The sequence below is a fragment of the Elephantulus edwardii genome, unplaced genomic scaffold, assembly GCF_000299155.1.
Source record: "Elephantulus edwardii isolate Elephantulus edwardi_28Jun2011 unplaced genomic scaffold, EleEdw1.0 scaffold00072, whole genome shotgun sequence".
Classification (NCBI taxonomy): Eukaryota; Metazoa; Chordata; class Mammalia; order Macroscelidea; family Macroscelididae; genus Elephantulus; species Elephantulus edwardii.
This window is the reverse complement of record NW_006399822.1, coordinates 5,848,238-5,868,775: the sequence shown is the minus strand read 5'-3', so window position 1 is coordinate 5,868,775 and position 20,538 is coordinate 5,848,238. Positions and strand designations below refer to the sequence as shown.

Here is a 20,538-nt window from a genome sequence, read left to right as displayed (position 1 = left end):
TCCTGCGTCTGGATAATGTTGAATTGGCATGCAGTGTCTGCAGCTGCAGCACACATCTTGATTCCAGGAGAGACAAGCTTAAAGGCAAAGCCAAAGCTCTCAGGAAGGCAGAGCAGAAATACAATCTGAGCCTGCATCCTCACTGGCCAGCTGGAGTACTTATTCTCTCTTAGCTTTCTATGATTTGAAATAGTAAAGCCCTGAACATAAGACTTGACTTGGGCTTGACTTTCTATTACTTTAAGACTACAGCATCGTAACTGGTATACATTCGAACATTATAGAATTCTTTTTCAGTGGTTCAACGTTTTACTGCACACATCATTGGCTCTTTGAGTAACCACAGACGTCTTCTTATCTGCAGGTCAAGGGGGATTGTTCAGAGCACTGCTCCAAGGTGTCCCTCACTGGGTTCAGGTACATGCACTGTCTGTGGTTCCTTAGAACAAGTTTCAGGCCCCTCACAGAAACCACTTGCCTGAGACAGTGATGCTTCCGACCACCAAACTCGTGTTGAAGAAGGCATTCCTCACCAGCACGGTGACCAGGAAGGTGCCTGCAGGGAGAAAGGAAATGGAGAGAGTCGAGGATGTTGTGGTTAATGGTTCGATTTGCTCTGAGCGAGCCTACTCAGGACCATCACCTTACATTGCCTCACAGCTCATGCTGTAACCATAACCTGTGTGGAAGAGTCCTGCATTGTTCTAAGGGAAGAACTAGTTTCTACAACTGTCATCAGACACAGAGGGTCATGGAGGAACAAGAAGCAAGGAAGAAGAGGAGGAGGAGAAGGAGGAGGAAGGATGGAGTCTCCAGCACAGGTTGGCACTCTGACTGCAGAAGGATCAAGGACACCAATGACAGTACTGCTCCTGCCCTGACTAGCAAGAAGATGCTAATGGTGCCACTGGGAATCATGAATCCAGTCTGCACTTGGACTGCATCATGCCCAGCAGGGGGCCTCAGGAGCCCACAGAATTTCTTATAAGAGGCAGCTTCCAGTGTGGCAAGCCAGCCAACACTGGGCCAGTACCACACACGACCAGGTGGCTTCCTTTCCCCTCTTCCTTACCTCCTTACCCTTGAGCGCTCATCTGTTGGTCTTTAGAGGGGAGTAAAAATCTGAGAGTAAAGGGAGGAAAAGTTATAGGACATGCGAAGATAGGATCTATTTGCAAGGGAAAACTTCCACACTTAGTGCATTTTAAAAAGCAGTTTGGGGCAAAAAGAAGTGTGGATGATATCATGTGCACTGTGCTTGTTTGATTTCCAGTTTGGGTGACCTATGGAACCTTTGTGTGTTAAGCTGGACCCTGGGACCGTGGCAGAATTCAAGTGTTTTTCTCCTCAAATCTGGCACCTCTCTTGCCACGTCATTTGTTGAGTGCATGGTAACTCCACACCTGCATAGAATCTCAGCCCTGTTCCTTCAAACCTCTGAGATATGAGAGGCAGGGTTGTGGGTGGGCTCAAGACACTGAGATTTCCATCACATTCCTGCCTGATGACCCCTCCATGTCAAGAATCACCATTGCCTCCAGATTTAATGACTGTGCTTGCCAGTAAGTCTGTCCCCTAGTCAGACAGTCTCTCTCTCTCAGTCATTCTGTCCCTCAGCCAGCCTGTCCTCCCATCAGCCAGGCCACTTGATCTCTGTTCTCTATCGTAGCAGGATGACTCTTTCTCCTCTTGACCCCTAGCTCGCCACCTCTCCGTTGTTATTTATCTTTCCCTATACGACACAGATTGCAGCCTCAAACCACTTTGCCCTCTAGAGGATGGAAGGAATCAGAATGCACCCGTTCTCTTCTGGTGATTCTCAGCCTAAGGCAATTTTCCTCACGCCACAGGGGACATTTGTCAATATCTCAAGACTTTTTAAAATTATTGTGACTAATGAGCCAGGGATGCTTCTCAGCATCCTAACATGCACAGAACATCCCCCAACTTGAAGAAATATTGAACCTCCAATCTCAGTCATGCTGAGGTTGAGAACCTGTGTCTCTAAGCTCCACGAGGACAGGTGATATCCAGCTCTTACTTATACTGTGACCCAGACTGGAGGCTAAGGATTATGTCTATATCCAGGACACACCAAAAAACTGACTAGTAAGATCTCAGGCACCAAGTAAGAAAGCAAAGGGCAGGGAAGTTTGGAAGGAGAGTCACCAGCCCAAAGTACCTTCAACAGGAACTGCCACATGGTACATTCCAAATGGCTCCCCAGAGGTCTCTTCTTTGTGGGAGAAGTTGGCATTGAGTCCAATCACCCAGAAGATCAGCTCCTCAGGGGTGCCCTGAGCCACTGAGATGTTGATCAACAGGTCCTGGCCAAGTTCCAAGTGGTCGGAAGCCCACGAGGCCTGCAGTCCCAACAAGGGCTCCAGGAGGTGCACAGTGACATTGCTGGAGAGTACAGAAGTGGTGGTGTTGCTTGTGGCTCGTATCTCCAAGTGGTGCATCCCCGCACCCATCAACTGCTGGGCTCCTCTGTCCAGTGTCACATTGCAGGGACATGGGCCCCTCGAGGTGGTACACTCTGTCAGGGTTATGTTACCCGACAGCACAGTGTAAGTCACTCCTGTTCCTAGGTGGATAAACAATATTAAAATGTTGGTAACAGTTAAGTCCTCATTGTCATCTGTCAACCAGTCAACAACCCACCGATTATAGTGTGACTACAGAAAAATCTCAAACTCATTGCCATCACATTGGAACCAACTCACAGCTGACCTTCCAGTAGATTTTTTCAAAGGCTAGAAAGGCTGTAGGTATCAGTTTAAAGACCAAGGTGGACCTGATTCAAGCCATGGTATTTTCAGTTGCTCCTTATGCAGCTGAAAGCTGGACAATAAATAAGGATGGATAACAGAAGAAAAATTGATGCCTTTGAATAGTGGTGTTGGCAAAGAGTGTGGGATGTGCCATAGAATGCCAACAGGACAAACAAACAGATCGTGGAGGAAGTGCAACCAAAGTACTTCTTACAGGCAAAAATGGTGAAGCTTCATCTCACATACTTTGGACATGTTGCCAGGAAGGACCAGTCCCTGAAGAAAGTCATTGCGCTGAGGAAGGTAGAAAGAAGGTAAGGAAAAGAGCAAAAGAGAGGAAGGCCCCCAGTGGGATGGATTGGCACAGAGACTTGAGCATGAAGGCACAGGATAGGGCAAGGTCGCAGTCTGTTGCTCATTGATTTGCTGTGAGTCAGTCAGCTCACTGGCTACTTACAACTGATTGTGGATGTGGGCCCCCATTTCCTTCCCCACTGCCTCCTTCCTGCCATGTAGAGTAAATTTCCAAAGCCAGTGTGTGTTTAGAAGGCTTGAAGGAATCATGATATCACAAATGAGAAACTAAACACAGACTATGTAGTGGTGCAGCAAGGAGGGGGGACTGAAAAACCCAGACCACCCCACTGCTTTTGACTCAGCACCTACTCTTGAGAAACCCTCCATCAAGTCTCCAAGGTGGCCAATCGGAATGGAAAATGCCCATCTTTCTCCCTCAGAGCTATTGGTGGATTTGAACCCCTGGAAATACATAGCAGTGCAACTCACTGTGGACCACACCACTAACGCTCCTAGGGGGTAGGAAAGAGGGAGTGATTTGAGTCCATCCTTTAAAGTCAAGCCTTAGAGCCTTAAGACTCAAAGCCTGGTCCTTGGACCACCAGCATCGATACTATTTGGAGCTTGTTATAAATGCTGAGTCTTAAAACCCAACCTGGACATATTGATTCAGAATCTTCATTTTAACTAAGTCCCTTGGTAATTGTTGGCACATGTACAATGGAGAAGCACTGAGTAGCAGTGGATAGTTAAGGGCTTGTTTTCAAGCCTGAGATTAATCTTAAATTTTCTTTCCAACCTGAGCAAGTGAACTCAGTTGCTTTGAAATCCACTGATGACTCTGAAGCCCTGCCAACATGAGAATTCATGTTCTCACTGGGATGGGTGGCCCCTTAGAGTCTGGTTGACTGTCCTAACTAGATTTTGGATATTATGGCTGACTCTAAAAATCTGGTTTAAACCCACAAAGTAGAGTTCTTTCCACCAGAAGAGACAAGCCGTTTGGTTTGTCTGATAAAGATGATGATGACAGAGACGATGAAAATGATATCATCTCCATGATAGCAAGACCCTCATGTTCATGTTTATTCCCACTTCCCCAGCACCTGTCAAAAGATTGGGCTCTAAATTATATTTGAAGGAATAAAGAAATTATTATTATCTTACATTTCCCTAATTGTCTGTATTGACCATCTTCAACCAAGGAGGCTACAAGAACAGAAAGTATGTCCGGGAGCTCTGTGAAAGCCACTTTAGAGCTCCATGAAGTTATTACGAGTGAGACTGTGAATGAGGCCCCGAGTAGCATGTGAGTTCTGAGACAAGTCCTCATTGCCACTGTTTACATCGACGTACCTCCCTCTAAGTTTCTGTTTTGATGAAAGATGCTCTTCTGTGTGACAGCAGGTCTCAGCAAGGGAGTTCTTTATGGAGAGCAATAATAATACTTAAAATATTTAAGAAAATAATACTTAAAATATTTAAGAACTAAAACTGTGTCAATCAGAATGGATTCTCTGGTGGATCAGAATAGACACTGACCAGTCAGAATGGATACCATGAAGAACCAGAATGGATACCCTTATTACTCAAAATAGACAAGCTATCCAATCAGAAGAGCCTCTGAGCCAGCTTAAAAAGACACTGACCGATCAGGATAGTCTCCAGCCATAGGAACTGTTACACATGACTGCAACAACTGTGAACTTGAATATGATGGAGATTGTGAGAATGACACAGAATAGGACAAGCTTCTGATCTGTTGTCTGTAGGGTCTCTATGAGCCATATCAACTTGATGGTACCTAACAACAAGAAGAGTGAGATGGCTCTAACATGACAGCACTGTGTGTGAGAATTTACTTGACATAACTGGTAGGAGTTTGATGAAAGGACTTGGAGCCCATTATGAAGGATTTTACATGCATCAGTATTAATTGCACCATTATTCACTTTAACCAAAAGACAGAAACAGCCTAATGCCATTAACAGATGAATGGAACAAAATGTAGTACACGTATGCAATGGAATACTACTACATCACTAGGAGAAGTGACATCTAGATAGATAAATGCTGCAGTATGGGTGGAGCAGGAAGACATTCTGAACAAAATCAGCCTGTCATAAAAGCACAAATATTATGCAACCATACTTATATAAATAGACAAGAAAAGGCTATCTACACCGTTTACTCTTATAAAAAAGTTAAACTAGTGAAAGTTATATGGCAGATAAAATTAAAATATTGTTAAGTGACATCAAGTCATAAACGACTCATAGCAACACTACGAATGAAAGACCTGAACACCACTATAACTTTCCTCGTTTCTCTAAGTTCATAGAGTTTCCGGAGGGAAGCTGCTTTAGAAGTGGATGCCACTCCTGATTCCAAGTCTGTTTTAATCAGGGAGCTCCACCAAACACTATCCACCTTGCGTAACCATTATCCCATCTGTGACATCAGTGTCACAGTGTTTAGCATCACAGCAACCTCGAGTTATAGTTACAATAATGACAAAAATATTTAAAAAGAGAAACTACTGAGCCTATTTATAACCAACTACCTCATGGGATTTGGTTCTTTCACTTAAGGTTTAAGATCATAGGGCATCTCAGTTCATTACTAACAACATGCTCAATATTTCTGTTCTCTTCGTTCACCGCATAGTTCCTGGAATCTTAAAAACTTTCAAGTGGCCATCCAGGGCACAATAATTGATCTCTATTCACCTGAAACTATGGAAGAACCAGGTGAAGTTGGAGTAAGAGGAGAGTATAGGGAATAAGGAATGGCTAGTGGACTCCATGAACAACTGCCTCCATTGCCACGAGACCCTTGCTGAACATTTTGATCAGTGATCCTGCAGCATCTTTGATTCTGAAGAATCTTGATCAAAAGAGTAGAAATGCAGAACAGAATTTCAAATCTTTGCGAACTTCTGGAGCCAGGGAGGGTGGATGAACCCCTGAAACTTACCTTGAGATAATCTTTAAACCTTAAACAAAAAATATCCCTGGAAATCATCTTCAAACAAAACAGTAGTTTAGCTTACCTAGTAAAAAGCTTTACCTTAAGCATGAGATATTTTTAAGAACTATCTGGACAGAGTCAAGTTGACAACAGCAACTTGCAAGATTACGTAGGAATATTAGGAAGCAGTGAGTTTATGTTAGTGAAGGAGGAACATCCTTGAAAAGGAGAGAGAGGATGGTTGCACAATTCAGTGAATGTAATCAATATCACTAAATTGTCCTTGTAGAAGCTGTTGAATGAGTGTGTATTTTGCTGTATGTGTTCTTATCAATAACAAAATAGATCAAACTTGGAGCACTCACCTCCATCGAATTCCACCTGAATCCAGAGAGGGTCTCCAAAGACGGTTCGACAGAGAGGGCTCTTCCCAGATGTATATAGGTTGGAACACCCAGTCACGCTGAGTCGCTGCATCTTGGCTCGCATGGTCACTTGCTTCTGCACTGTCACGTGCCACTCGCTGGTGGTGCACTCAGCAAACACGGTGAACTCCCCGGGAGATGTGAACTGGTGGGTCACATTGCTGGACAAACTGTCAGGAATGTGACCAACGCTGGCCATGCACGTTCACACACGTATGTGTGCACTCATGCACCTCACGCTTTCCTACTTGACTAAGAAATAAGTTACTGCATGGCCAACCTACGCTCTTAGAACTCTGGAAGATTACATTGACATGTCCAGGAGGACATGAAAAGGGGTAGCAATAAGGTTCCTCGGTGCATACTATTGAACTCAACTGTTACACCTGAACATTTGTGGATCAAATCCACCCAGGGGGACAGTGGAAGAAAAGGCCTGGAGAGCTACTCCATTTAAGCGATGAGAGAGGAACCCATAAGGAGCAGGTCTTCTCCATAACAAGGGTCACCATGAGTTTGACTCACTCAACCCAGCTAACAGTCATGACAGAGAAAACACTGAGCAGGAGGAAGTCAAGCAGCTGGTTCCGCTGGCTTTTCTCCACTGACTCGCTCTGGGGCTCACGTAGATCCCCTGAGTTTAGTTCTGCCATTCCTTCCGTCTGCCAGTCTGTTTCTCATCTGGGTTGGCTTGGCAGCGGAAGTCACTTTGGGACATTAGGAAACAGAACACAAGCAAAGACTGGAATAGAGAGTGCTTGCATGTTGAAGCTCACTGCACTGCTAGGAACTCTCTCTCCAGTGTGTGAACAAGCCCAGGCTAGTCACTTGGGTAATGAAAGACACCTGCCAGGAGCTGACACCCATCTAACCATCAGACATGTGAGGAAGGCCTGTCCATGCCCCTCGTCCCTCGCTGAACCGGCCCTGGCAAGGAGAACCACCCAGCTGGCCCAAAGGACCATGAGCAAGAGATTGCTGTTTTAAGTCACTAAGTTCTCATACTGTCCGTTATGAATCACAAACTCACCGATACAACCAGAATTGAGGTTCAGTGATTCCTCTTACCTGGGGGGATAGTAGGGGTCAAGAATGTGTCCATCTCCCATATTAATTATACAGGACAGTTTTCCACTGTAGGGAGAGAGGAGCCACGTCAGAGAGATGGTGATGTTCTCAAAGATGAAACTCTCATTGGACACAGTCAGTTGCAGGCCTGCAGGTCAAAATGTGACACACCATGTGTCCCTGCAAAGCAAAGTTGCCTGCCTTGCTTTTAAAACTCCTCGTTTCTCCCCCTGTGTCCTTTATTTCTATTTGTTTCCTATTCACTGCCATTGAGCCAGAACTGACTCCCGGCTGACCTTGGGCTTCCAGGCTGTAAATCACTCCAGAACAAAGGTCCATCATTCTCCTGTGGAGTCACTGGAGGGTTCCAGCTGCTCTCTGACAGGTGGATTTTTGTGTAGGACTTTCAAAGATTTTTACATTTTACTCTGGAAAGTTTTTAATTGGGGTTAGGGTTTTTTTCTAGTTTTAGTTGGTTGGGTTTTGTTGTTGTTGTTGTGCTTTTTTTAAAAAAAAAAGATAGATATCTTATGGCCAAGAAATTGCTAGGTGCTGTCAGGTGATTTCTGACGCACAGTGACCCCACATAAGACAGAACAGAACCCTCTCTGTCCTGCCCCATCCGCACAATCTCCTGCATCCTTGGCGGCAGTCACTGTGTCAGTCCATCTTTTTCAGTGTCTTCCCTGTTTGCTTGACCTTCTGCTTTTCCAAGCATGTCCTTTTCCAAACACAGACCAAGATATAAAATTCCAAATGTATCAAAGGGTGTAGACAGAAAGGAAACAAACAAACCAAAATCTATCTCTTCCACTCTCACTTCTAGAGGCAGCCAGGGTTACAGTTTCCTGGTAAACATGCACAAAGCATATGTGTACTTTTGGGCTCTTTAAACAGTATTGCGTATATATTAGAGATTATTCTGTAGGAAGACAGAAAGAACTACCTTGTTCTTTAAAGCGGAAGCATACCAAAATCCAAACCCACTGCTGGCAAGTTGGTTCTGATTCATGGCGAACATCGGTCATGGTTTTGAGGCTATTAATCCTAACAGAAGAAGACACTCTTTCTCCTGAGAGGCAGCTGGCGTGTTCATACTGCTGACCTTCTAGTTATTAGCCAAACACTTAATGTATTCTGCCACCAGGGCTCTTTAGCTGCTATGCAATATGCAGTGTTGCTTCATTTCTTCAGCCAGCATCCTATGATTTCTCAGATGTACTCTGTGATGTTTAAAAAGGCAAAAGGCAAAGCACTTTAAAGAAAATCCTTTGGCTGAAGCAGCCAGTGAGTCACAGTAAGCCCTTTAGTATCCATCAGATTTTACAAAACCCTGAGCTTCAAAACAAACAAACAAACAAACAACAACAAAAAAACCCTGAGCTTCAAAGGCTGGCGAGGAAGATGGGGTAAAGGAAGACGGGCTCTGGCCATTCACAGAACTTGTGCTTGTTGACTGGCTCAGTGTTTCTGTTTCTGATCACTTATGAGAGGGGAAAGGATGTAAGACACTGCATGCAAGAGGGAGACAGAGGCATAAGCAGACACTTTAAGATGAGTAAAGGGAAAGGCAGTGTCCCATAGAGAAGGATCAGCACGTTAAAGAAAGGGAAAAATCATTCTTCCAAGAAGGAATGATGGAAATCAGAATTACAGGGAGGAAGTGGGGAGAGTGCAGTTACATTGTGGGGACTGTGATTTAATGTTCTAGAACAAAATGAGTGTGAACGCTGAATGTGTGGTCTGTAAACATCACTCTAATCATAATTAGACAATAAAAGGACTTCCTTGAGCTCACAGGAAAGCCATCCTTTTTTTATTCTGAGGCTCAAGTGAGTCATGACTACCAGAGAATGTTCTGCATACGGGGAGACCCTTCTGTCTGACCACAGTTGGGGCTGGATAAAGTTCTTCTCCTCAGGGATCAGAAGCCAAGACATCCTGATTCACAGGGGGGCAGCGTCCTGGAAATCAGGGTGGAGCTCAGCATTCTGGTCTGTGTGGAGGGTCAACATAATGCATTCCTTGCCCTAAGCTACATATCTATGTGATGATGGCACCATTATGGCAGCCAGCTCTCCAAAGGACACTGCACCCTTTGTCTATCAGCAAAATTTCCCAGTGGGCACATGGTCCAGTGTTCCCAGAAAGTGGGACAGCAGCATCCTGCCCACTCTTCTTTCATGCAGGCAGGTCCAGCTCAGTGTCACCCCACCCTCCTCTCGGTGTGCTTCTCGTCCCTTGGTCCCAAGGAACCTGGACTCCTTGACACCCCAACATTCCCTGAGTCATCTTTTCTAAGCTGTTTGCCCAGTTGCCCCTGCCCCCAGTAGAAGTTGTTTGGACCTATCCATTCACCTGACAATGACTAAGCCTATGACTTCACACCCTTCAGGGAAGCACTCTCACATACTGTTCTCAGGAATTTAAATGGGTGCAATCATTTTGGATGGAAACTTGGCAATATCTTTTCACATTTAAAATGCACATCATCTGTGACTCAGCAGCCCTGATAGTAGGAATCCCTTCTCTAAAAATAATACCAGATACATCAGTCAAGAGATCGACACAGAGAAGAAACATTGCATCATGACATATTAGAAAAAACTAACCAGGGGGGTGGGGCGAAACCTGATTAAAGTTCAATATAGTCTTACATTAGGAAATTCTACAGTCATGCACTAGATAAGGCAGTAGTTTGGGAAAATAGCCAGGATATAGGACTAAGTGAAAAAAAAAACCAAAACAGTTGTAGACCAAAATGTTTAATAGGATTATATTTTTAGGAAAAAATATTAATGATATATATACATTAATAAATACAGATAGCCATGTGTATGCAAACATTTTTAAAAAGAAGAATTTATTCTCAGCAATTAACTGTGGTTTCCTTATGGGGACTAAAGCCTCCCTGATAGAGAGTCCATTTGGATCAGAGTGACACTCCAGGCTAGAGCAGAGCAGTCTAGTAGGGCCCACCAAGGCTGGAAGTCCTTAGGGAAGTTGACCATAGGGAAGCTGACCACCTCAGCTGTCTCCATGCAGTGGTGGCCCCTTTAAAAGTTCCCTTCACTCTTAATCACTCTACCATTAAAGCTCCTTATAGGCAATGGTGTCATCCTTATTTGCCGTCCAGTCGGAACTAACTCATAGCTGACCCTCCAGCAGGTTTTCAGAGGCGGTAAATTGCATGAGAAGAGATTGTTCATCTTTCTCAAATGGTGCAACTGGTGGATTCAAACTCCCTGCTTTTGGGTGAACAGCACATCTCCTTACGCATTAGACCTTCAAAGCTCCTGATGGATAGCAGGACTGTAGGATTGAAGGGAGGCACTTTCTTTCTAGAGAACTCTGGTGGCTAAGTGAGAAGGAGTTGCACCGCCAACCCGATGGTGAATGGTTTGAATCCACCAGCTGCACCATGGGAGACAGATGAGCAATCTCCTTCTGTGCAGTTTACAGCCTCTGAAAACTCACTGAAGGGTCGGCTGTGAATTGATCTCTGACTTCACAGCAATGAGGGAGTGACTTTATTTCTTAATTTAGAAAACTTCTATAAAGTGTGTTTGCTGTGTCCCATTAACGGCGTGCTGTGTAAACATCCAGGGGACTCTACGGGAGCGAGCACCAGTCTCCCACAGCTGGCTCATTAACTGTCAAGTGCTTGACCACTGTGCTGTCCGGGCTTCGAAACGGGGATCAGAGTTCAGACTCATCACCACCAAATTGGAACCAACTCACAGCCGGCTCTCCAGTGGGTTTTCTGAGGCTAAAAATCACATGCAAAGAGATCTCCCATCTCTCTCCCCTGGAGTGACTGATGGCTTCATACTGCAAGTGAAGCCTGCCTTTGGGCTAGTAGTACAGTGCCCTACAGATTATGCCACAAGAGCTCCCCTAAATGATTATAAATTGGGTTCTTTTCACGGATTTCTGTATTTTTATGTTTAAAAAATGGGAAGGATGTTGGTTGACGGAGTCTGGTATGTGGGAATGAGTTACTTTTTCACTCCTCTCAGTCACACAGCCTTCCTTCTGTCGTATTTATTGGATTAGGGGTTCTCATGGTACAGTGGACCAACCTAACCATTGAGCTGCTAATTGAAAGAGTGATGCTTCACACTTCCATAGAACATCATGGAATCTGCTTAAGTGAAAGCAAATGAAGCAGACTGAGGGATAGAGATGGACCAGGCTGGGGAAACAGCCATTGTCACAGAGTAAGAAATGACCTCTGTGCCAGACCACAGGCGAGGTAACATATTGTTGGAGTAGGAACTAAAGGTTATGGAATTCATAACTGGGCTGAAAGACCAGCAGGGGAGTTAAAGGTGGAATACCTAGAAGCGAGACGTTGGCAGTGATAGGCCCATAGTACATGAATGGAATTAAATGATTGGTCAAAAATACAGGTCACTCCAATAACACAGATTGATACCTAGATGGGTTTTCTGGTAACCTGCTGGTAAACTAGCTTCCTCAATCCTATTTCTTTCTGAGGATCTATCATAAAGATCTACCACTAACATGTGTACCAAGACCCTTAGGGCAAGAGGTAGCTTGACTACAATGATGACCCACTGGGAATAGATGAGATACCCCTCTGCTGCAAGATATCTGAGAAAAGGAACGTTGGGATAGATGGTCAAGCCAGCCATCAAGCTTGAAGGAACTGCCATCTGAAAAGTCCAATATGGATTCCAGACTCATGCCAAGACTTGAAGGTGGAGTTAAAACTATGCTTTTAGCCTGATAGATTTACTCACAAACCCAGTGGCTCTGATTTTAGATTCTCATACAGAACCCAGCAGCCAGTCTGTAGGAGGATGTGGTGGTCTGCTTCTATAAAGATTGGAAACCTTGTGGAGCAGTTCCGCTCCTGCTGTAGGGTTGCTGGGGGGAGGTGTAGGCTCGAAGGCAGTCGGGTTTGCTTTGGTTACTTACTGGGTTACCCATGTGATTTAGTTAGAAGGATCCTAGGATTAAAATGTTTTAAATTTCTAGTTTGTTTCTGTTAAAAACACGTGCAATGGGAGCCTTGGATGGTTTATGCTAAGAGGGTCCTTGAGGTGGACGGTCTGGCCTCAGGGCAGCTCCTTTGGGTGAGGAAGTCTCTGGGGCACAGTGGACCCATGTAAATGGGAGCCGTCTCCAGAGGGAAGCGCATCCTGCTGCAGAAATGCGAAGGAAACTCCCACCCCCAACAAGATAGGGACTCACCTTCCAGACACTGGTAGTGCACCCACAGGTAGCTGCCCAGAGTGGGACAAAGTTCTCCAAAGTAAGTACTGTCCGCTGCCACCTGGCATGCCTGCAGCCCCTGGCATTGCTCTGGGAGGCACCCACATCCCAGCAGAAGCAAGAGCAAGGCAAAAGACAAAAAGAGAATGTGTTTCAGACAGAGCTGCACAGAATAAGCTACTTCCCAGCAGTGCAATCACCATAATTGTCCTTTTGTGACTGACTTACGTCACTCAACATAATTTGTCCTAGGTTTATCTATGTTGTGAAGTAGTTCACAAATTCTCGATACTTTTTTAGTGATGCATACTACTCTATTGTGTGAATGTACCACAGTTTCTTTAGCCACATGTCCACTGAGAGCTCTAGCAGCCTAGTGGGTAAGGAGTTGCATTGCCAACCCAAAGGCATGGGCTTCAGCTCCACTAGCTGTTCCCTGGGAGAGAGGTGGACAATCTCCTCTCATGCAATTTACTGCCTCTGAAAACTCACTGGAGGGTCAGCTATGAGTGGGTTCCTATTAGAAAACACACAACCACCACACCACTGTGGATGGACACTTGGGTTGTTTCCAAATCCTTGCTTTTATAGAGAAAGCTACTCTAGCACAGATGTACATATGTCCGGTTGTGTCACAGCCTTTATTTCTTTGGGACATATACATAGTAGTGGAAATTGCAGGATCAAATGGAATGTCTATTCCCACTTTCTAAAGAAGCACTAAGAGCTTTCTCAAACCGCACACCCCGCCGCTGGTTCCCGCATCCTCTACAGGCCCTGCCTTCCAGTCTTGACAAGAATCTCTCCTTCTGTTGTCCCTGTAGCCCCTCGGGGTAGCAGCCACTTTGTGTTGCCCTGATTGTAGAGTCCCACCGTCAGCCTCTGTTGGGCTTCTCCTCATCTCCATCAGATGAGAAGCCAACTCCTTGCTTCCACTTCCTTCTGATGAAAGATCCGGCGTGGATGCGCCTTTCCTGATGGGACCTGTTGACACACCTCAGTCGGAAGGGTGTATTCCTACTGTGCGCAGCCTCTGCTCTAGACTCCAATCTCTGAGACAACTGAGGGTTTATTTTCTTTGTTCACTACTATCTCCCCTGCACATGCGGCAGTCCCTGGCATACAGCAAGCACTCAATAAACAATTCCACATGGGCTGATAAGCAGTACCTTTTGCTCCCCCTCTTGCAGCCTTTGGCACAAGGTTATGTAACTGTGCACATATTTGTCTTCCCATGAAGCTGTGAGCTCTTTGGAAAACAGGCTCTGCTTCAGTAATCTCTGGATGTGCAACATCCCTGGAGAAAAATGAGGCTCTCTGCTCCCCCCACGCCTCAGAGCTCAATGGAGCAGTTCCATACTTCCTTATGGGGTCACTGGGAGCCAGAATCAATTTACAGCAGAGAGTTCTGGAGGGTTTTGGTTTGTACGCACATAGCCAGGAGTTGATGGTTCAATGCTGGCACTCAGTAAATATTTATTGATTGATTTAATGAATGAGTGAATGAGTCAGTGGGGCACTTAAAGACAGATGTACACCCCCAGGGCCAGCCCAGATCTCTGTGGACCCTTAACAGCTGGGTGTGAGGTTCCTACTGACAGTTTTCTCTAGGGCTTGACTGCAAAGTTGACTGGAAACTTACAGCTGGACCTTTTAGGAAGCCATCTGGTTGGCCCATCAGTGCCCAATGAGGAAGATATTTCCACCAACCTCTGCAGTCCAGAGCCCTCCTTTAATGGGGAACCACAGCTGTGGGGATGCCGGGATAACAAGGTGATGTGGAGGGAAACAGCCCACTGATTCCAGCATTTGCTATTCTGGGGGGAGCCTGGATGACATTGTCCCAAGGAGGGGTGTGTCCTCAATGTGGGGAGGGAGACCAGCTGCAGGGTCTATGTGCCATGGAAATATCTCCTGGGGTCCTGGTTCTTCCTTGAGTGGACGCCAAGCCTTGCCAAATAGCTGAAGGGCATGTGCCCCTAGTTACAAGCAGGCCACCTGCTGTCACAGAACCCTACAGCTGGACAGTGGCCACAGCAGAGAGAGGTGGGGCTTCCAGTGCCTTGGCCCGGGATTCCTGAGGCCATCACACCCCCTGAGAAGCACAGGGAGACCCCCTAGAATCCTTGTCACTGTATCAAATGCCTCAAAGAGTCAGATTTCATGTGATTCTGAAAAACTGAGTCCTCCAGGGAGTCTCCCATCGGGTTGAGAGATACCATCAGGGATGTATACAAGTTCATTGAACTTGCTTCTTCTGTCGGTAGTTTTAAACATTTATCTTTCTTTTATTTTTAAAATTGTGATTTTTTAAATGAAAGTTAATTTAGAACATTTTAAAGTTTTAAAAAATGTGGAAAATAGAGTGATGTTTCTAGCAAAAGGCTCAATCGATCCACTGAGCCCAGTATCTGTGCCCTGCTCTGTGGTGTGGACAGGAACAGCTGATTTCCCTGAGTGTTTGAGGCCCAGACTCAGAGGTGAAGGGAGTTAGAGCTTTCTGGGAGCCTTTGTCAGACCCTCTCAGCACAGAATCCAGGAACTGTGGAGCCCTGGGGTCCTACCTGCCACCTCATCCTTCACGCTGACCCAGCTGCACTTGTTGTCCAGGCCCATGGGATGCCCAGCATGCCGGGCACAGTAATGAGGGCTCTGGCGCCCATAGAAGGCGTCTTGCATCTGGATCACCTCCCCCGAGCCACAGTACAGGGTGGCGTTGAAACCGTCACAGGCCAGGCTCCATCCAAGCCCTGTGGAGAAAAACAGCAACACCGTGGGAAGGTGCATGCCACAGGGGCTGTGTCTGGAAGGTTCTCAGGGGTCTGGACTGAGATTCCACAGGGGTCAGGAGGTGGGCGAAGTGCAAGGTGATGGTCAGGATCTTCCCAGTGGAGCCAGACTGCGCAGCTCAGGTCCAGCCCAGCGCCGCACTGGCTGTGTGGCCACCAGAGTTAGCACTGTGTCTCCTCTGACAGACCAGTGCCCACAGAGCTGTTGGTGTCGTTCTCACCACACGTGTCACCACAGAACAGGCTCTACAGGGTTTCAAAGGCTGTGGCCTTTCAGAAGCAGTCCAGCTCATCTTCTGAGATACCTCTGAGTGAGTTTGAACCACTAACCCTTTGACTGTCAGCCAATTGCTAAATCACTGTGGCACCAGAACTCCTTATGCCATTGTTTGCACAGCCTTCAAGCTAATTCTGGTTCACAGCAGCCCTGTAGGACAGGATAGAATGGCCCCCATAGGGTTTCCAGGACTAAATCTCAATGGGAGAAACTGCCTCCGCTTCCTCCCACAGAGCACTGGTGGGTGCGGATCTTGCGGCAAGTAACCAAGTACTTTAATGACTGTGCCAGCAGGCTCCACATACAGAGTTAGAAAACCCAGAAAACTCAGACTCCTTGCTCTTGAGTTGATCTGCCTGAAAGCTCAGGGCTGGCCTTCCACTGGGTTTCCGAGGCCCAGAGGAGTGCTCTTCCTTCTCTCTCAGAGCTGCAGGTGGGTTCAAACTACCAGAGAGGCCTGACATGGCAAGCAGCACCTGGATGGGGCCCACATGTGGCTGCTGCTGGAACCCTCACACTGGTTCCCAAGAGAGGCCACCAGGGCCTGCAGGTGAAGCCCAAGTGGGCATTTCTAGGAAAGGCATTTAGGGGACTGAGGAGGTCAGAGTGGGAGAGGAAGCCCTGGCTGGCAGAATAAAGGTTTTGGGGTGATGGGGGCAGCCCCCAACAGTACCTGTCTCCCCTTACAGGATCTCGGGGTAAGTGGAGCTGAAAGTGCTGTCCTCTGGGTGTGTGTATGAGTGGAGACACAGAGTCAAGACAGGACAGTGGGCATGTGCACACAGAGTGAGTGTGAAAGGGAGATACACTTGAAGCCATTGCTGTAGTCTCTGTGATAATCCATCTCACTGAGGGTCTTCCTCTCATTTGTTGACCCATCATCACCTTTCCAAGCATGATATCCCTTTCCAAGAATAGCCTCTCCTAACAACATGCCCACAGTATGTGAGACAGGGCGGTGAGGAGGGGAGATGTATTGCATTGGGCAAGCCCACTGTTAGGGACTGCTCCAAAGTGCTGAGGAGCAAGAGAGGGTGGTAGACCTTGGAAAGAAAGACAGGGACTAAAAAGTGAGAATGAGAGATAAAGGAAAGCCTGAGAGACAGACACTCAAACAGGAGTCAGAGAGAGAGAATACACAGACGCAGGGCCAGAGCCAGAGACATGGGAACAGGAGGGCACGGGAGCAGAAGGTGTCAGAGAGAAGGAAAGAAAGCTAATGAAGGGAGACAGGGAAGGGGGAGAAGGGAAAGCCAGATGCCAAGAGTGGAGGCAGAAGAAGGAAAGAAAGGCCTAGCAGAGAGGCAGGCCGGGGCAGTGGGGAGGCGGTGATGGAGCGGAGGTGGTGGTGGCAAGTACCTCACCTGATTGACATATAAAGGCAAAATCCTGGGAGCAGTTGTCTGTGACGGCCCACCTGGAGGAAGGGCCTCTCCCGATGTAGCCGCAGGTGCCAGGGGCGGCCATGGCCTGCCCTCCACCCCAGTTGCTGTAGGTCACATTGGAGGCATCCAGCCAGGTCCCTGGACCTGTGAGGGGAACATGATCAGCAACTTCCTACTCACCCTTCTGTGTGCAGAGCTCACCTGGAGAGTGCAAGTCCAGGTGTGCAGTAGGGGCTCATTAATGCTGAGGGGCTGGAGGCTCTCTTTTCGCTGCCAGGGAAGGGGCACTTCTACTTGTCGTCTTCATGCAGTCATATGTAAGTGCATCACCAAATTGGAGAGGTGGTTATTTATTTGTTATTTATGTTTTTCCACAGCAAATATAAGCAGTGCTTAATGTGCTTGGCTGCTAACTGGAAGCTTAGTAGTTCAAATGCACAAGCTACTCTGAAGGAGAAAATGGACAGGCTCCCTCTTGTAAAGATTTACAGCCTCAGAAATGATGATGCACTCCTGGGAGTTAGATCTACTTGACAGCCAGCAGTGAAGAGTGGAAAAAAATTATTTCAAGGGTATCAATGTCCATCTCATTGGGTTTGGCATAAAGATGAAATGCAAATGCTGATTAGTTTGCTCTCTGCTATGTGTTAGAGGAGAACAAAATTGGCCAGAATATGCTTCCTTTCCTTGAAGGACTCATAGCACCACATGGGGGCTGGATGGCTAGAGAGATGCCTGGACGTTGAGTCAGGTCCTGAGTGTCCTCCAAGAAGAGTGGACAGGACCCGCAGGCACACCAAGGGCTTCCCTGCCTGCAGCCAGGACAGGTGCTGAGTGGATTGCAGTGTGAATGTTGTCAGAGGTTCCGGGGAGCCCAGTGAACTGAGACTGCAGTGTGCATTGAGCAGGGCTGGACACCCAACCTTTCTCATCTCATTACAAGTAGGAACAGATGGAAGCCCTTTGAAAATGCTGCACAATAACTTTCAGAGTCTCAGGTTCTGCATCACTGATGACAATGAAAATGATCTCATCACTTCTAAGAATTCAAGACAACAAGGCATAGAAAGCACTCAGGAGAGTGTCCCGCACACGTCAAGGAAGAAGTTATTATTTTAGTCACCCAAAAGCACCTGCTGTCATTTCCAGCTCATGAAAACCCTCCTTCAGAATGCCACGGCTATAGCTCTTAACAGAAGGAGACAGCCCCTGTTTCTCCTGCAGAGCAGCTGTTGGACTCCAACCTGCCACTGCTCCCTGTGGGCATTGCCAGTCTCTCCTCTGTGTGCTGTGTTCTGTGCTGGGTGGCTGCCGTTGCTGCGTGCTGCCAAGTCAGTTTTCTGCTAATAATGACATCAAGTGACAGGACAGAACTGCCCCGCAGGCTTTACCTTTCCAGGAGCAGACCACCAACCCTTTCCCCCAAAGAGCTATTAGGTAGATTGAAACCAACGATTGTTTAGTTAGTAGCTGGTCACTTAGCCATTATGCCATCTGCGTTCTTCCTGTACCAAGATCTGTGCCTGAATGACTTCCTTTCTTTTCAGTCACAGAGAAAGGTATACTTACCATGACAGCTGAAAAGATCACTTTGCTCTGTGGAGCTCCAGATGAGAAATGACAGATGGTGATAACCACAGCCTCCCAGAAAACATGGCCAGCCCAGCCCTTACCTTCTACAGTTTCACTTGGCGCCAAGCTCCCTGTGAGTCCAATCCACCACTCCCTGTCCTGGGAGATGTGTTTCTGCAGAAATTTCTGGGTGCCTTCATTCTGAATGAAGACCAGGTGGCCTCCTTGTCCCTCACACCAGGCTTGGGCACCATGGAAGGTGCGTCCAAGTGGTACAAAGTCATAGCAACTGTCTCTGAAGGCCACCTGGTTCTTAGAGCAAAAGTCACCCTCTGGTCCAGCAGCAGTGGCCCTAAAACTCAGAAGGAAACCCAAGAGTGCTAAGTGCAAGGCGCTCATCCTTGAACGGCTGTTGGCGCATTTGCTGGGGTGCTCTCCCGGTCCCTCATATGCTGGTGCTTCACTACCACCCACCAGCAATCTCTCCTGCTCTCTTTGCTTCACATAATGCTGACTTCCTTTGGTTCTGTACACAAAAGACTCTGAATGAATGTGTCTGCATTTTGCCTCACCCAGCTCTTTGTTCAACACTCCAATTCTAATTAATTAGCAAAATGGTCTTCTGGAGAACCATATTGTTGCTCTGTCACCTCTCTGTCATTCAGTCAAGTGTTTAACTTCTGATAAAAAATTCTTTTCTCTTGATCTTTGTCGTTGTTCTTGGGTGCTATTTATTGAGGACTCATAAGCATGTGGGAAGCATGTGATAAAATAAAAATGGAAAGATGGTTAGATTTATGGGGTGGCAAAGAAGCCAAGGTGCACTCATGCACAGCTCTTTTGTTCTCAGCAGTAGTTGCACTCAAATGATAACCATCCTCTCTCTCCCCAGCATGGCTTAAATCTTCATGGCTATTTGCAGCCCCTCGATTCATCATGTTATCACTCAGGCCTGCTGGAGAATAAAAATTAACCATAAAATGTATTCGATGGCATCATGAAGACAGGCTTCCTTTAGAGAATCAAACCTGACCACCCGTATCCCCTGCCTAATCCCTCCAATGGCTGTCCACGGTAGGTGAATCAAGTTCAAGCTTACATACAATGCTCTGTACCATCAGGGCCCAGACAATACTTCAAAACAGTGGGTGGGGAAACAGGAACTTTAACCTATGGGCGATGAGGATCTTAAATTGGTGTTGCCAGTATAACAGGCGGTTGGACGGTATATATCAACGCTTAAAATGCACAACTCTATGGCCCAACAGTCACACCTCTAGGAATTTTTGGTTTTTTTGGCTGAAATTTTGTGTTGTTGGCTACTTTGGCTCTGACTCACTGCGACCTTCTATATAACAGTGAAATGTGCCTTCTTTATGATTGCTGGCGTGTTTGAATTCGTTGTGACTTTTGTATGGCTTGTCTTTCTATCCAGGGGTCTAATCTTGCAGCACTAGCTTGGATAATATTTTGTCCTGATCCATAAAGTTTCATTGTCTAATGACTAGATGTAGACCACCAGCATTTCCTCCTAGTCCGTCTTAATGTGGGCGCTCAGTTGAAACCTGTCTACCATGGGTGACCCTGTTGGCATTTTAAATACTAGTGACATAGCTTCCAACATCACAGCAACACATAAACCATCACAGGACAGCACACTGACAACGGCCTAGGAATTCTACCTGCAGATACACTCAAACCTGTGTGAAATGGCCCTGGTATAGAGTCACTCATCGCATC

The 20,538-nt window shown here is 46.6% G+C and overlaps 1 protein-coding gene across 1 annotated transcript in view; it reads right to left on the bottom strand.

The window, feature by feature from the left end:
* Positions 1 to 19,197, bottom strand: part of PKD1L2 (polycystic kidney disease 1-like 2) — an 82,257-nt gene extending 63,060 nt beyond the window's left edge. The window contains exons 1-8 of the mRNA XM_006888885.1: positions 18,900 to 19,197; positions 17,206 to 17,370; positions 15,340 to 15,525; positions 12,755 to 12,865; positions 7,535 to 7,682; positions 6,407 to 6,636; positions 2,183 to 2,587; positions 479 to 556 (exon numbers count right to left, since the gene is read on the bottom strand). Coding sequence (XP_006888947.1) covers positions 479 to 556; positions 2,183 to 2,587; positions 6,407 to 6,636; positions 7,535 to 7,682; positions 12,755 to 12,865; positions 15,340 to 15,525; positions 17,206 to 17,370; positions 18,900 to 19,197 — 1,621 coding nt within the window. The remainder of the gene's footprint in view (positions 1 to 478; positions 557 to 2,182; positions 2,588 to 6,406; positions 6,637 to 7,534; positions 7,683 to 12,754; positions 12,866 to 15,339; positions 15,526 to 17,205; positions 17,371 to 18,899) is intronic.
* Between the last annotated feature and the right edge of the window lie 1,341 nt (positions 19,198 to 20,538).